Source organism: Erpetoichthys calabaricus, chromosome 5, assembly GCF_900747795.2.
Source record: "Erpetoichthys calabaricus chromosome 5, fErpCal1.3, whole genome shotgun sequence".
In the NCBI taxonomy this organism is placed as follows: domain Eukaryota; kingdom Metazoa; phylum Chordata; class Cladistia; order Polypteriformes; family Polypteridae; genus Erpetoichthys; species Erpetoichthys calabaricus.
Genome location: NC_041398.2, coordinates 188,829,888 through 188,845,175, shown reverse-complemented (window position 1 = coordinate 188,845,175; position 15,288 = coordinate 188,829,888). Strand labels below are relative to the sequence as shown.

The window sequence follows — 15,288 nt, the reverse complement described above, 5'->3', positions numbered from 1 at the left end:
ATAGGCCAGCTATGATATCCAGCAACTTTGGGGGGGATCCAGCAAAGTCTGTGGATGTCCCACAGGGCAGCTTGATCAACTGAGTCAAACGCTTTATGAAATTCAACAAAGTAGGCAGCCTTTTTAATAATGAAGCCTTGCGAAACAGTAACAGGCCCTGGTGCAACTGCCCCACCCTTACTGTAAATGTCAATGTCAATTTATATATATAGCATATTTAAAACAACATAGGAATGCTGTGGCCAAAGTGCTTTACAATAAAAGAAGAAAAAACACACAATTAACATAACATAAACAGAAATAAAATAAATTAACATAAAATAAAGATTACATAATCACAATGAGGAAACCATTACTGAAGGTCACAGAAAGCAAGTGAATAGAAATGAGTGTAACTACTTGAAGTTACACCAATGCTCCCACAGGTGAATCTATCTGCATTTTTTGAAACTTAACAATAAACTCACTACTATATCAATCATTGTTTATAACAATGATTGTGACCTCACTTCAAACTACTATAAGAGTATGGAGTTTACAAAACTCATCTAAACTCAAAATGTATTGGTATTTGTTTGGTTTGTAAGATAACTGTCCCAGAACGACTGAATGCCGGTATATGAGTGAGTACACCCTGAGATGGACTGGCATTCAGTCCAAAAGTGTTTTCTGCATTACACCTGATGCTACCAGGATGGATTATGACTACTTGAAGCCATGAAAGGAAAAATGTGGACTGAAAGTTGCACTGAGAAACAGTTAATTTTGACCTAATTTATTTCACAGGTCAAAGCAGGTAGGTAAAACCACTTCAAAATGGTGCCAGGTAGTGTCTGGCACTGCAGGCAAAAAAGGACCATAGGGTACTTCAGGACATAGGATTACATAATTTCAGCAGAGGACATAAATTAAAGGAATTCCTTTATCTTGATGAATGGCAGCAAAAGAGGCTCTTTACAACCTGCATGACGCCTGCTGTGTTTTATGATGCCTATTTAAACTGGGAGTTGCCGTGCCCTTTAAGGGTGCGCTGTGGCTTAGGACCATGGGAGTACCTGGGGCTGATAGACAGAATGCTAGAAGGGCATATCTTCAGGATATTCAGGGGGAATTTTTGATCAAGGAAATTGCTACAGAATGTATCCGGGAAACATCCCCTGGCTGAGACTTGAAAGCTCCTTCCTGTCATTACTCCAGTGAACTTGGAGTCGACAGGTTAGTGGAGGCAAGATTTAAAAAGGCATAAGAAAGAGAGATGTTGAGAAAGAGATATGAAAGGCGAAAGAGAGACTATTATGAAAATTAGAGAGAAAATTATGACTATTAATCCCCTTGGGATTAAAAAAGTAAATCTTTAGTTAATAATAATAATAATAATAGTAAATTATTATTAATAATAATAATAATAATAATAGTAAATTATTAGAGAAAATTATGACTATTAATCCCCTTGGGATTAATAAAGTATCTATCTAACTATCTATCTATCTATCTATCTAGTGGTGATAACAGGTACAGAAGACATCCCACCTGACAGACTGCCATGCAAGTCCTGAGTTAGTTAAAGCCCATGCGGCAGAAGTATTATCTCTTCATCTGTTAACATATACAGTGCATCCGTAAAGTATTCACAGCGCATCACTTTTTCCACATTTTGTTATGTTACAGCCTTATTCCAAAATGGATTAAATTCATTTTTTTCCACCGAATTCTACACACAACACCCCATAATGACAACGTGAAAAAAGTTTACTAGAGATTTTTGCAAATTTATTAAAAATAAAAAAATTGAGAAAGCACAAGTACATAAGTATTCACAGCCTTTGCCATGAAGCTCAAAATTGAGCTCAGGTGCATCCTGTTTCCCATGATCATCCTTGAGATGTTTCTGCAGCTTAATTGGAGTCCACCTGTGGTAAATTCAGTTGATTGGACATGATTTGGAAAGGCACACACCTGTCTATATAAGGTCTCACAGTTGACAGTTCATGTCAGAGCACAAACCAAGCATAAAGTCAAAGGAATTGTCTGTAGACTTCCGAGACAGGATTGTCTCGAGGCACAAATCTGGGGAAGGTTACAGAAAAATTTCTGCTGCTTTGAAGGTCCCAATGAGCACAGTGGCCTCCATTATCCGTAAGTGGAAGAAGTTCAAAACCACCAGGACTCTTCCTGGAGCTGACCAGCTATCTAAACTGAGCGATCGGGGGACAAGGGCCTTAGTCAGGGAGGTGACTAAGAACCCGATGGTCACTCTGTCAGAGCTCCAGAGGTCCTCTGTGGAGAGAGGAGAACCTTCCAGATGGACAACCATCTCTGCAGCAATCCACCAATCAGGCCAGTATGGTAGAGTGGCCAGACGGAAGCCACTCCTTAGTAAAAGGCACATGGCAGCCCGCCTGGAGTTTGCCAAAAAGCACTTGAAGGACTCTCGGACCACGAGAAAGAAAATTCTCTGGTCTGATGAGACAAAGATTGAACTCTTTAGTGTGAATGCCGGGCATCACGTTTGGAGGAAACCAGGCACCGCTCATCACCAGGCCAATACCATCCCTACAGTGAAGCATGGTGGTGGCAGCATCATGCTGTGGGGATTTTTTCAGTGGCAGGGACTGGGAGACTAGTCAGGATAAAGGGAAAGATGACTGCAGCAATGTACAGAGACATCCTGGATGAAAACCTGCTCCAGAGTGCTCTTGACCTCAGACTGGGGCGACGGTTCATCTTTCAGCAGGACAATGACCCTAAGCACACAGCCAAGATATCAAAGGAGTGGCTTCAGGACAACTCTGTGAATGTCCTTGAGTGGTCCAGCCAGAGCCCAGACTTGAATCCGATTGAACATCTCTGGAGAGATCTTAAAATGGCTGTGCACTGATGCTTCCCATCCAACCTGATGGAGCTTGAGAGGTGCTACAAAGAGGAATGGGCAAACTGGCCAAGGATAGGTGTGCCAAGCTTGTGGCATCATATTCAAAAAGACTTGAGGCTGTAATTGCTGCCAAAGGTGCATCGACAAAGTATTGAGCAAAGGCTGTGAATACTTATGTACATGTGATTTCTCAGTTTTTTTATTTTTAATAAATTTGCAAAAATCCTGAAGTAAACTTTTTTCATGTTGTCATTATGGGGTGTTGTGTGTAGAATTCTGAGGAAAAAAATGAATTTAATCCATTTTGGAATAAGGCTGTAACATAACAAAATGTGGAAAAAGTGATGCACTGTGAATACTTTCCGGATGCACTGTACTTTGTTACTCATTTAGTTTCTTGGGTTCTCTGTTACTACTCTATTATACCTTTTTCAGACTTGGGACTGCTGAGCTTTCTGTTTGGTTTTGGGATGGTTTGAGATTGCCAATATAATCTACTCCACTTTGAATAGCTATACCTGGAAGGAGATGTGACAAATTTGTCAAAGTTCCTTAGCAAGTGAACTGAATTATTTAACTTTTCACGATTTGGTCGATATGCACTTCATATTTAAAGATTTACATGAATCTAAGCTAAAAAAGAAATAAACATATTAATGCTTTGGTTTATGTGTGAGTTTTTTCTCCAGGATTTCCAGTCTTGTGTGAACATTTTAATAGATACTTACACACCAGCTAAGGGATTCAAAAGCCAAATATCTGCAGCAGATTCTCGGTTTCTGGTCACAACCACCCCTTCTTTTGGATGGACTCCAGCCACAATGTAGTACACATCAGCTATTATAGGGATTTTGGAAAGTTTAACCACAGCATCCTGGAAGTCCTCAGCTTCTTCAAGAGTCTACAATAGAAATATAGTAAGTGTTGTTGGATTCTAGACATACTGTAACTAGTTGTGCTACCTATTCTTAGAAATCTAAGTAATCAACGTAGACTTCAGCATTAATGTTTTCAGTGCACCATGCAATGCATATGTCTCTGTTATACATGATTTGTAAAAGTAGAGTTAATGTCAAGGTTGCCAGATGTGCAGTGTTACACCAAATTGGGCTTTTTTTGAAATTGTTGCACAGAGAAAAATTTAGATTTAGCATTGTGCTGTTTTTTTGGGTGATTTTTCAAGGATACATGCAGCCGCACAAACCCCTAAACCTAAGGAGGTTGCCATTATCTGAACTCCAAGGGGGAACCCCATCCTCCTAGATGTCAACAATGCCAAAATTTCAAGTGGGACAAGTTGACAGCATCATTCATTTGGTTGGTCCATAGTGCCTTTGGGTGTGTTTTCAGCTGCTACTATATATTTCCAAGACCTGAAAACCCAGATTAATGTTTGTGATGCGCCATCATTTTTATTGTCAGAGACATAGCAACCAGACAGACACACAGACACTTATCCTTTAATTAAGATGCAAAATGGCAAGAAAAAAGATCCCCTTCTAAAGCACAGGGTCCAAGGTGCACTTGCACTTGCAAGTTATCCAGGGTTACAGCAGCATAGTAAAGAAATGTTAACAGTGACAAACACATGTATGACAAGACTCTGATATGTTAACATTTTTTGAACAATAGAAATTTTTCCTGATGATCTGCTAAATTTTGAAGAAATCTAATTTATTCTTGTTTTTGGATAATATATTTGTTTGAGCTTTGTTGATTTTACTACCATTATATTTTGAATTCTATTTCAGCACCATTTTGTTTTTTAGCAGGTGCCACCATTTCATCAAAGGCATTGCTATGATGCATTGCTAGGGAGCAATAGAGAACGATCACCAGAGTCAAGAGTTCTGTCATTAGCGTGATAATTTGTATGTTGGTTTTATGTGTAGCCCATTGTTCAAAATTGTGTATTAAACTTTTTTTTAATTTTTAGCAATTTAGTTTCTGCTTCTCAGATTATGTTGGTGAGCATTTAGCTTTTCTGGAGATGAAGTTGGAAGAGGTTAGATCTTCTGGCTTTTGACTGCTTCTTGCTCTTTGGCTTGTTTGAAATCCAACTCCTTGTCCCTGATGCCTTCTAAGACGTTTCTGAATTGTTTTGTTAGGAGTCTTTTGGATTTTTAAAATTTCACATTCTTTTCAATTGATTGGTTAAAGCAAGGGTATAATGACTTCTTGGGACAGGGAAAAAAACAGCCCTTCAATGTATTGTCAAAAACTGAAACCATTAAAACTGAAGTATTAGTACATTTTGGGAATAAAGGAGAAAAAGCTTACAGCAGAATAGTTAACTCAAAAGTATAATTAGTTTTAACCTGCTTCACAAATTCAAAGCCAAATACAGAAGTAATAACAGAGAAAATTAATAGGTAGTTAGTATAGTAGCAGGGAAGCAATCCCATATCTTACTTTTTGTTCCAGGGTTTAAGCCTGGGATGGGGCGCTTTACTGTATTTGTAGAGTTTTTATTTTATATATGGGTTTCTCCCACAGTAGGCTCCTGTATTCTCTCTCTCTCAGTCCCAAGACATGCTGTTAAATGGAGTGTGTGAATTTTTATGTATTGGAATTGAGTCCATGCTGGAATAAAGCTTTAGCCATACTGCCACTGAAGCAAGCTGCTACTCTGACAAGGGTAAAATGTATGAAGATGGATGCAAGGACAGAGCATCAGTTGGCTCTAGCACTGAACTGTTAAAGCAAATGAAAGTGTAGAAAATAAAAGCATACCAATTTACTTAAATTTGAGCATTTAATTTGCAAGTTGTGTACAGTAAACTTCAAAGCTAATGGCAGAGTAATATCAAAATTGTGATTTGTTCTGTGTTGAAAACTGAAAATTTCAAAGAAGGACAACTAGATAGTCTGTGGACAGTTTAATTTTTTTTTTAGATATGTTTGTGTCTGGCTAACATTATCAGCAGTTATTTAAAAATCTAGCATGATATCAATTTGTAATATCTCTGTATATTGTCTATTTTATAAATTGTACCTTCATTTCTGTGGAAACTGCTGGTGATTTCCGCAACAGAGGGTATAGGATTTTCCTTACAGCTCAGACAACTGCTTTGGTTTTCCTTAGCCAGTTCCCAAAGACAACAATAGTTTCTTTCTTTCTCAAGATATTTCCAAATTGATGATTTTACACTTTTTAACTTCTGTGCTATGGCTATTATTTAGTTATTCTTTTCTTTCACTATTCAAAAACGTATCCCCATCTGAAGAGGTAGTGGAAAACACAAGTTGCTTTGGTATTTGAAAAGTCTAAGGCATATAGCACAACACAGAAATAAACACGTAATAATGTGTAGTTTTGCATCATGTTCATATTTTCATTTGTTCTTCCTTGCTTGTGTTCCACCAATTACAGAGCATAGTGAATGATGGCAAAAAGATTGTGCCATTAATAACAATTATAAAAAAGGATATTTCTTTTATATCAAATTATATTTTACTTTGTTTTGCATTCATCATTAGTGTAACACTGGATGCACCCAAAGCAATCATGTATTACTAAATATTGTTACTCACTTGCCTCAGGAGCCAACTGACAGGAAAATTTCTTAACAAAAAAGCAGCAATTGCATTCTCCCACCAATGGCCTTGAGCTGCAAACAGAACAAACAAAAATTATGCATTCAGAACTATCTACTCTTCAAAAACAAAGCCATCAGATGAAATACTCTGGAAATCAGTTTTTCTCTGCTAGACCATGCTAGACAGTTTGACAATCGATAATCAACCCTCAGACTTTACCTCAATTTCTTTTTGCAAATTCTTTTATTCTTTTCTGTTTCCTTCCATCATTTCCTACAACCTTCTGTAAAACTTTTGTACTTTAAGCTTTCATATCCAAACTTATTTTTCTGTCATGTATTATCTCCCCACCCCCATTATCTGTCCAATGCTTCTTTTAACTACAGTAAAGATGAATTTATTTAATCTGTGTTATATGTAAATCAAGATGGTTAACATACTGTAATGATGTTTGAATTTTAGATACCTTTCAAAATCTAAGTTTATTAAATATATTTTAAAAATGTACAAATTTTTATGGCAGGGTGTTTGAAGAAAAGCTAACCACTAGCTGATTTACAAAGTTTTTCTTTTCTTGTATGTACCTGTGTTTTCTTTTAAAATGATGCACAAAGTCAACATTTTGTCAAAACTGTTTTATCCTTAGTGTTTTATGAACTAAATGTTCCTCCTTTTGAGGTTTAGTCTATCACAATGTATGCCTGAGGTGAGATCCAATACAATCTGGCAATAACCTTAATCAATAAGGAAAAAGATCACCAATTTAACAAAGAATTAAGTTAAACCCAAGAAATTAAGAAATAGGACAGAATAAAAAACAGTGATTAATAAAATCGAATAGGCTAATGTTGAGAATCCTCATGATAACATAACGATTTTCAAACTCACTTATACAGGGTGACACATAAGTGTTGTTCCCAATGCTGTCGGGAAAAGTTAACGATTTATGGGAAAAGAAACACAAGCCAAAAGGCTTCTAAAAAGATTAGAAGATGTAAATCAGTGTAATGGCTGAGCCAAGAAACATTGATCAAAAATCAAAACAAGAAGTCAACAACCAATCACCAAAAATGATCGATCAAGCCACTTGCAAAGTGACCACAGAAATTAAAATGATCTTAGCAAAATGGAGTCAAAAACTACAGATGTTTATTCCTACCACTTTTGTTATTTCAAAAATTAATTGCATTATTTTGCAAAGATATTGCCCGTCAGCCATCTAGTGATGGTAGTGAGGGAGAGATTAAGCATATGTGTCATATGCAATCAAGTGATAAGAACTGAAACAAATTATAGGTATATATATAATTTTAACCAGGTTAAAATTTAGCCAATTTAGTACAGATATTTTAACGTATAGGCACAGTGGTAGCACAGAGCTACAATTCCTGCTTCAAAGTACCGAAGTCTACATGGAGTTTGCATATTTCCTCTGCACAGTTGTGGATAGATTGGTATCAGTGAATGTGGTTAATGTCAAATGATTACTGGTTTTAACACTGAATATTGGCAACCTGTCAGTAATACCTTTCAATTATCACAAAATGTTTAGTCCTTCATGTACAGTAAAGTAAACAACATTTATCCCCTTTTTTTTCCCTAACCTGTACCCTCTATGTTTTGAGGTATGTAATCTGGCTGCACAGCATGGTGGCACAGTAGTAGCACTGCTGCCTCGCAGTAAGGAGACCGGGTCCTCCCTGCATTGAGTTTTCATGTTCTTCCCATGTCTGCGTGGGTTTCCTCCGGGTGCTCCGGTTTCCTCCCACAGTCCAAAGACATACAGGTTAGGTGTAGTGGCGATCCAAAATTGTTCCTTTTGTGTGTGTGTGCATGTGTGTGTGTCCTGCGGTGGCTTGGCACCCTGCCTGGGATTTGTTCCTGCCTTGTGCCCTGTGCTGGCTGGGATTGGCTCCAGCGGACCCCCATGACCCTGTGTTGGGATATAGTGGGTTGGAAAATGGATGGATAATCTGGCTGCTTTATCCCCAGATCAGCCTGTTTCACAACAGTATCTGTAAAAATAACTGGATATAACTAAAATGATACTTACTGTAATTCATTGTTTTCTGTTACTGAATTGTGTGCTGCACACTCTTTTCTGCTAGGGTGTGGGACCTAGCCCTGCAAAGGATCAGTGTATCGTTGCCTTACACCCAGTGCTGCTGGAATAATCACAGGCTCGAAGTGACCATTAAAAGACAAATGAAATTTGCCATTCAGCACATTTAGGATTAAATGTACAGTACATGCCTATAATGTCTGTTCTGTTCTTGCCACTTGCTTGTACGCTATGCATGTACTTAAGCTCTCCTTCACTAACTGTCACTAGACGACCAGAGACAACCCATTCATGATGACACTGATGACATAATATTTTTTATAAATAATGTAATAATTACTTCCATTTAAATGGAAGTTTGATATTGGGGTAAAAAATTCAGAATCTGATTCCACGATGTTCAAAATGTCTATAGAAATTCATTTTCACATCTTTGTTTTGTTTTTCGCATCTTAACATTACAATTTTCACCAGACAATTATACATATTTTGTGTTATGTAGAGCTCCTAGATGACTATATCCCAGCAAAGTTAGAACATTTTATAAAAAGTGGTTTCCAAGATATTCATCCTGAAAAGTAAGGCAGACATACAATGATAACTTCCAAAAATCTTGACCTGTCTTCTTCAGACAAGATGCGTTGTGCTTGCCTTATTACAGACTCTAGGACTATTGTTTTTGATCCAGTTTGACCTATGTCCAATGATAACTGCTGCAGGAATTTATAAATTTAACCAGGATTTATGCAATCTGCTTGTTCAGCTGTGGGACTAGGCATATTGATTTGCTATATTTTGCAGTAGTTTTTGAGATACATAATTTATTTAAATAAACATGTGCACAGGCACAGAAGCGCACACATGCACATATACACACAATTAAAGAAATTTATGAGTTAAGATAACTTACAGCTTGTTTGCTGTGGAGTCACCAGTTATCCACCCTCTAACGTGTCTTTAGGGATGTAGGAAGAATACTCATAGGAACACACACCACTTAGACACAAATGACATGTGTTGGATCCATTAGCAGCATTTTGCTGACCCCTTGTGGTAGCATCCCAATATAATTTTCAGACTTCTTATTTTATCTATTTAATGTAGTAAAAAAAAATCTTGCAGTCCTTCTATGGTCAATTGCCTTAGTACATTGTTAACGCATAAATCCACCACATCTAATTTGCAAATGCTCCAAAAATATTTTCACATTTTATTACTAAGTAAATTTTGCATTTCCAGTATTTTATTTTTGTTAATGTACAAGTGGAACGAAATAAAGAATGGGAAAATTGCTTAAAGTAATTTCAAAGAGAATCCTATAGTCTTACATAGATTAATAATATAAATGCATTGATAAAGTAATTACACAATTTAATGTATTTCATTTTACAAGAAAATTAAGGGAACTGTGTAGTCTAGACTGTGACTTTTGAAATTTCATTCTTAAGCCTTTGTTTTGCATTGTAGTATTGGTTTAAAATGACCCTGTTGACATACTATGGAAAGCTATATCCCACACATGTTAAGAAATGTGATGAAGCAAAAATTTTAAAGCATCCAACTATGTATATTTGACCTCAAAAATAAGACAATAGACAATTTATTCATAATTAGTGGAAACAAAGAGAGACAAATACTGTAATGAACACCATGTGCTAGAGTGATGTTAGCTATACAGATTACAAACCTTTTCGGATTTGGTATGGCACATTGGGCAATCACAAGTAATGAGTAATACTTGGATGGTAGAGAACAGACTGATAAGCAATATATGTCTAAATAATGTTAAAGAGACAGGAATGTGAACAGCTCAAAACTAAAGATTATCCCTGACCTTTTCCAAATATTACTGGATGGAGGCAGTGTCTAAGGTAGCATGTGAAACTCAAGCAACAAGAGTACAATGTGCTGGGGAAAGACTGAATAAATTGACCTTTGCTTAAAAAGTGGAACTAATAGTGAACAGCACATACTAAAATTCATAAGTACATTTATTTAATAAGTAAAACCTAAAAACTGCATACAAATACTCAGGTTCTATTTAAGAGTAAGGAAGGAAAACAGACAGAATAAAGTATAAAAGTGTTCACTCACAGGAAGTGAGCAGCATTAATCAACAGTCAATTGATTACAAGCAAAAGGAATCACCATCTCTCATCTGAGTACATTTTAGCCAGTAGAGGAGACGCTAAAGTCTAACTCATCCCAAAAAGATATTAAATAAAAAAAAAAATCATATCACATTACAGAAACTGGAAGAAAATACTAAAGTATATATCCATAGTAATGAAAACTGAAATGAAAAGAACTATATGTATAAAAAAGGATTAATGACAATAGAAAGATCTTAGCAGCAAATTAAATGAAAGGAATAAGGGCATCCTAATAAAGAAAACTGTTATTGAAAAAACCTGAGGAAAAGTTTGATATGTTGTATGTTCAACACTAAGTGATCACAGAAGGAGAAAAAAAACAAGATAGAAAACTGCCATTTATTAACTAGTAACAGTTGTGTCCGCCACTGATCACAACAGATATTATATATAAAAAAAGTCTTGTCTTGCTTCTTAGGATTGTGACCAAAAAGTTCATGTGCTATTATAATGTTATTGATGCATACTACAGTATGTATTATCACTAAAATAAATATAGAAAAATGTGGTCAATGGATGTCTTGTACTCTGTATTCTTTTTATTGAAGGATTGTGAAGGAGGCTGGAAAATGCATGAACATGAAGGTGATTTAGAACCACTGGAGGAATTAAGATTAGTCTTTGAAGAGATCTTCAGCACCAGCCTCAAATATGCCTGTATAGCACACCTCTTCTTAAATAAACTGAAAAATGTCAGTCCCTTAAAAAGGAAACAGTAAACCAACTAGACGGCTATACATGTGACAGGTGAAGTAGTTAGGATTCTTGTCATCTATCAATACTATAAGCCACTGCTTGCATTTTTTAACATAATTTGTAAGGAAAATAGTCTTAAAAAATTGAAAAATGCATACCACGTTCATTTCCAGAAACTGTGAATTTTTTAGCACTCTGCCCAGTCCAAAGGCCTATGAAGCCAGCAAATGTTGTTCCCTTATAGGCAACCTGGTCCAAAAAAAAAAGTTTGATTGGGTGTTATGCATAACAAAGATCATAACAGTATATCCCAAGAATATTCAATAATACTCTAGCTTTAGACCATACATTTATTTAATGTATTTTAAATAAGATACTGTAGGCTTCAAATTCAGAAACTAGTTTCAGATTTTCATTAAAAAAATCCTTTCAGCTATATTAGGATTTCACTATATTTACATTTTAAACAATCAACTTTAGTCATAATGGCTAAACCTCCAGTGTTAGTGATCTCTATAACCAATAAAACTAAATTCAATGAACACTATGACACCATAAATTCAAAACAATATCTTTAAACAGATTGAACCCATTCTACATTATAAGACCCAATGGGATAATCATTTGTAGTTTGCAATACTCAATCGGGGAGTGGGAATTTAAAGTTCAGATGTTATTGTTTTTTACTTAATTCAAATAAGCTCTGAACATAAGCATGTCAGATATATAGTTGACCTGCTCAAAGCTAAATCACCTGATAATCACGATAAGGCCTTCATCTTGATATTATTATTGTGATGCACTTTACTTGTTCTGGTGGACTATTAACAATTTGTCTATGTAATTATTTACACTATTTCTTTAAATGTTATTTTTTCTCTTATTGATCTTTCCAGTTCTGTTCACCCATTTTGATTCTGGATGTTGTCACTGTGGAAGAATTCAATGAGGAAGACTGGAGCTTCATCAATCAGTCAGTAATCTTTTATTAACAACAGGTGAGTAGGTGTAAGTTCTCTGCTTGCAAGCCAGAGAGAAGCCCCCCTTACAGTCTCTAAACAGCTCCTTATATTGTGAGCTTGTTTACATCTTAAAGAGTAGTTCCTCTTTTATCTAGCATAAGTCATATGGCTATTTTAAACACAAAAGTAGAAGTTCTTAAATAAAGCAGTTTGCACTTTAAGCACAGAGTACATTCTTGCTTAACAGTCCAGCACATGACAGACCATATGTTAACCCTTACATAGAAAGAGGGATATGTAATTTTTATTCCACATCACCTATATGTATATAGTATTTGTTATTTGATTCTCCTTAGTGGTAGTAAATGGACTGTTTGATTTGTATTTTTTTTTATTCATCCATGTGGTTTTCTTTAGTTGCTAGTCCTAGGATTTTAGATGTTAGCTATATACAAAATGAAATACATAAGAAAGACGGAAAACAATTCTGGATTTTAAGAACCAGAGTACCAAAAGAGCATCTGACAGACAGAGAACATAAAAAAATCTACTGAATTTGACTGGCATGGGTTACAAACACAGGTCCTTAGAGTTATGAGATGATAAAACTAACCACCGTGACACCATTCTGTACACATTTCTGATAAAAACAATTCTTTTTTTAAAAAAGTGTCAGAAATATAGTGAAACCTTCATGACATTTCTTGCTATGCGCCACTCAAATAACAAAAATTTTTTATGAAATACTTTATAAATAATTAGATTTAAACTTTAAAAACAAATTTAGGTTTATTAACAGTGGAAAAATAAGCAAAAATTATATATTGATCTAATGACTAATTATGGCCAATTATCACATATTAAATTGGCTTACATATTTGTTGAATTTATGCCGCATTGCAACTAACTTGTTTACCTTATTTTTCAAAATGTTTTTGATATGGTGCCTCGTGAATGGCTAGTTGTCTAATTATAAGAAGCAGAGATTAAGACCACAGTTGGCAGATGGGATTAGATTTGACTTTTTCAGAATATGAGTCATGGAAGCTCATCAATTAATTCATATTTATGATTTCATTCAAAATGTAAAAAGCAATGTGGAAGATTTGTAGTTGGCACCATATTAATAATATTCGCACGAAAGACTCATATTCTCAAAATCCAGGAATACGTATGGGTGATGAAAGATACAGAACTATACAAAATTAATAAATGCAGATAACAAAATAACATTATTCCAAATTAGCTGGAAGAAGCATGGAACTGAAATATTGCACAGACCTGCTAAACCAAACTTCCTGCCTAAATGTAATGTAGCAAAAAATGGGTGCTCAGCTTCGAATTCAGGAAACAAAATGTCCAACAGAGGGCACAAAAAGCCATAATCATTAAAAGTCTCCATGGCCTGCATTACAACAAATGAGGAGCTACAAGGACAGACTGAAGGAGTTGAATGTCATGATCAATTCATATAAAAAGCATTTTATTTTATGTGCTTACATTATGAAACAGACATTGAATTTCTTCTTAAATAATAAAATAAATAATTGTACTGCAGTTCTCAATGAATTAATTCTTTGTTTCCTATATGTTGAGAAGGTGGAAAGGTTTTCTCTTGGAAATGGAGAAGACCCCATACACACTACAGTTTAATGATGCTTATTTAAAACAGACTGTGACCAAAAAACACATCAATGGGTATAGTAAAAAATCTCTCTCTTTTACTCCCCCTTCAATTAATGGAAATATCTGACCTCTCTAAAACATGTAAAATTCTCAAATGAAGTAGTGAAGAGGAGTCAGTGATATATACTGTATATGACATGCATTTCTAACCTAAGGTGTGATGCCTGGCTGTTAATCCATTTAACAGCTTGATTAGTTAATTGGTAATCCAAAATAGTTCATATTTTTGTACTTTGTATTGTTATAATTTATGATAAACTGTTCCCTTGAGCAGAGCTGATAAGATACCCTAATAAATCACAAGACGAAATAAGGAGGTGGCAGAAACGTATCTGCTCTCTTGATGTTTTATTCATTTAATACTTGAACAGTGTGAATGTACTTAAATTGGGACTATCAGTAAAAATTAAAATCAAATAATCCTCAATCATCTGTACAACCTATATTTTACAAATATCCATCAATAAATTACATGATATAGCTTCAAAGGTAAATTGGTCAGTACAATACAATTAACAAAGAAACTACAAAAAGGGACTCTGAAAATAGTCTTATAGAAATACCTGTCCATTTTTTAAGAATTGCACATCAACTGTGAAGTTTCTAAGAATATCAACATGTGGATAATCCAAGTTCCTGCCATGGTAAAGATTCCCTTTTGTGTCCTGTGCAACAATACTGGTACAAAACCTATAGTGAGAGAAAAAGTTCAAATAATATATAAAAAACAATATTTAATGTACTTTACTTAGAAACTCTTTCATTAGGTCTACTTTATTGGAATAAGTATCAAGGGTCAAATCTACAGCAACAATAATTGTAATAGTCTGTCATTCCATATTATCTTCCAACTACTTCCAGATTGCTCATCTAAACCTGTAATATCCACAGGCAGCAAATACAGTTAGTAAGGCATGACTATGATATATCTGACATGATTATTAACACCTTAAGTAATCTAAATACCATAATTAAATTGCATTTTAAAGATATTTCCTTTGACAGCACTATCAGCTAAATGCTTGGGCTAGAAATGTATATGTTTTGACAGTGAAGATTATAATATTATAAAAGCTTTGATGTTTGCAACCAAGGTTGGTTGGTTGGGGAGCAGGTTAACTGTATGTGCAAGTAAAGGTCAAACACAGTATTTTATTTTCATTGCTTCAGGATGTTTGAACTCTGAATTTTAAGTATTATTACTATGCAGTATATTGAAGTAAAACTGTTAGGTAGTAACAGTTAATAAACCACTTTAAGAATACCAACTAAATCAATCTAAACTGAAAATACAAATTAAACAAAAAGTAGGTCCAC

At 35.1% G+C, this 15,288-nt stretch overlaps 1 protein-coding gene across 1 annotated transcript in view; it reads right to left on the bottom strand.

Moving 5' to 3' along the window:
- LOC114652111 (N-acylethanolamine-hydrolyzing acid amidase-like) overlaps positions 1-15,288 on the bottom strand; it is a 41,765-nt gene that overhangs the window by 12,650 nt on the left and 13,827 nt on the right. The window contains exons 3-6 of the mRNA XM_028802309.2: positions 14,535-14,661; positions 11,482-11,572; positions 6,407-6,483; positions 3,601-3,773 (exon numbers count right to left, since the gene is read on the bottom strand). Of these exons, the coding sequence (XP_028658142.1) occupies positions 3,601-3,773; positions 6,407-6,483; positions 11,482-11,572; positions 14,535-14,661 (468 nt within the window). The remainder of the gene's footprint in view (positions 1-3,600; positions 3,774-6,406; positions 6,484-11,481; positions 11,573-14,534; positions 14,662-15,288) is intronic.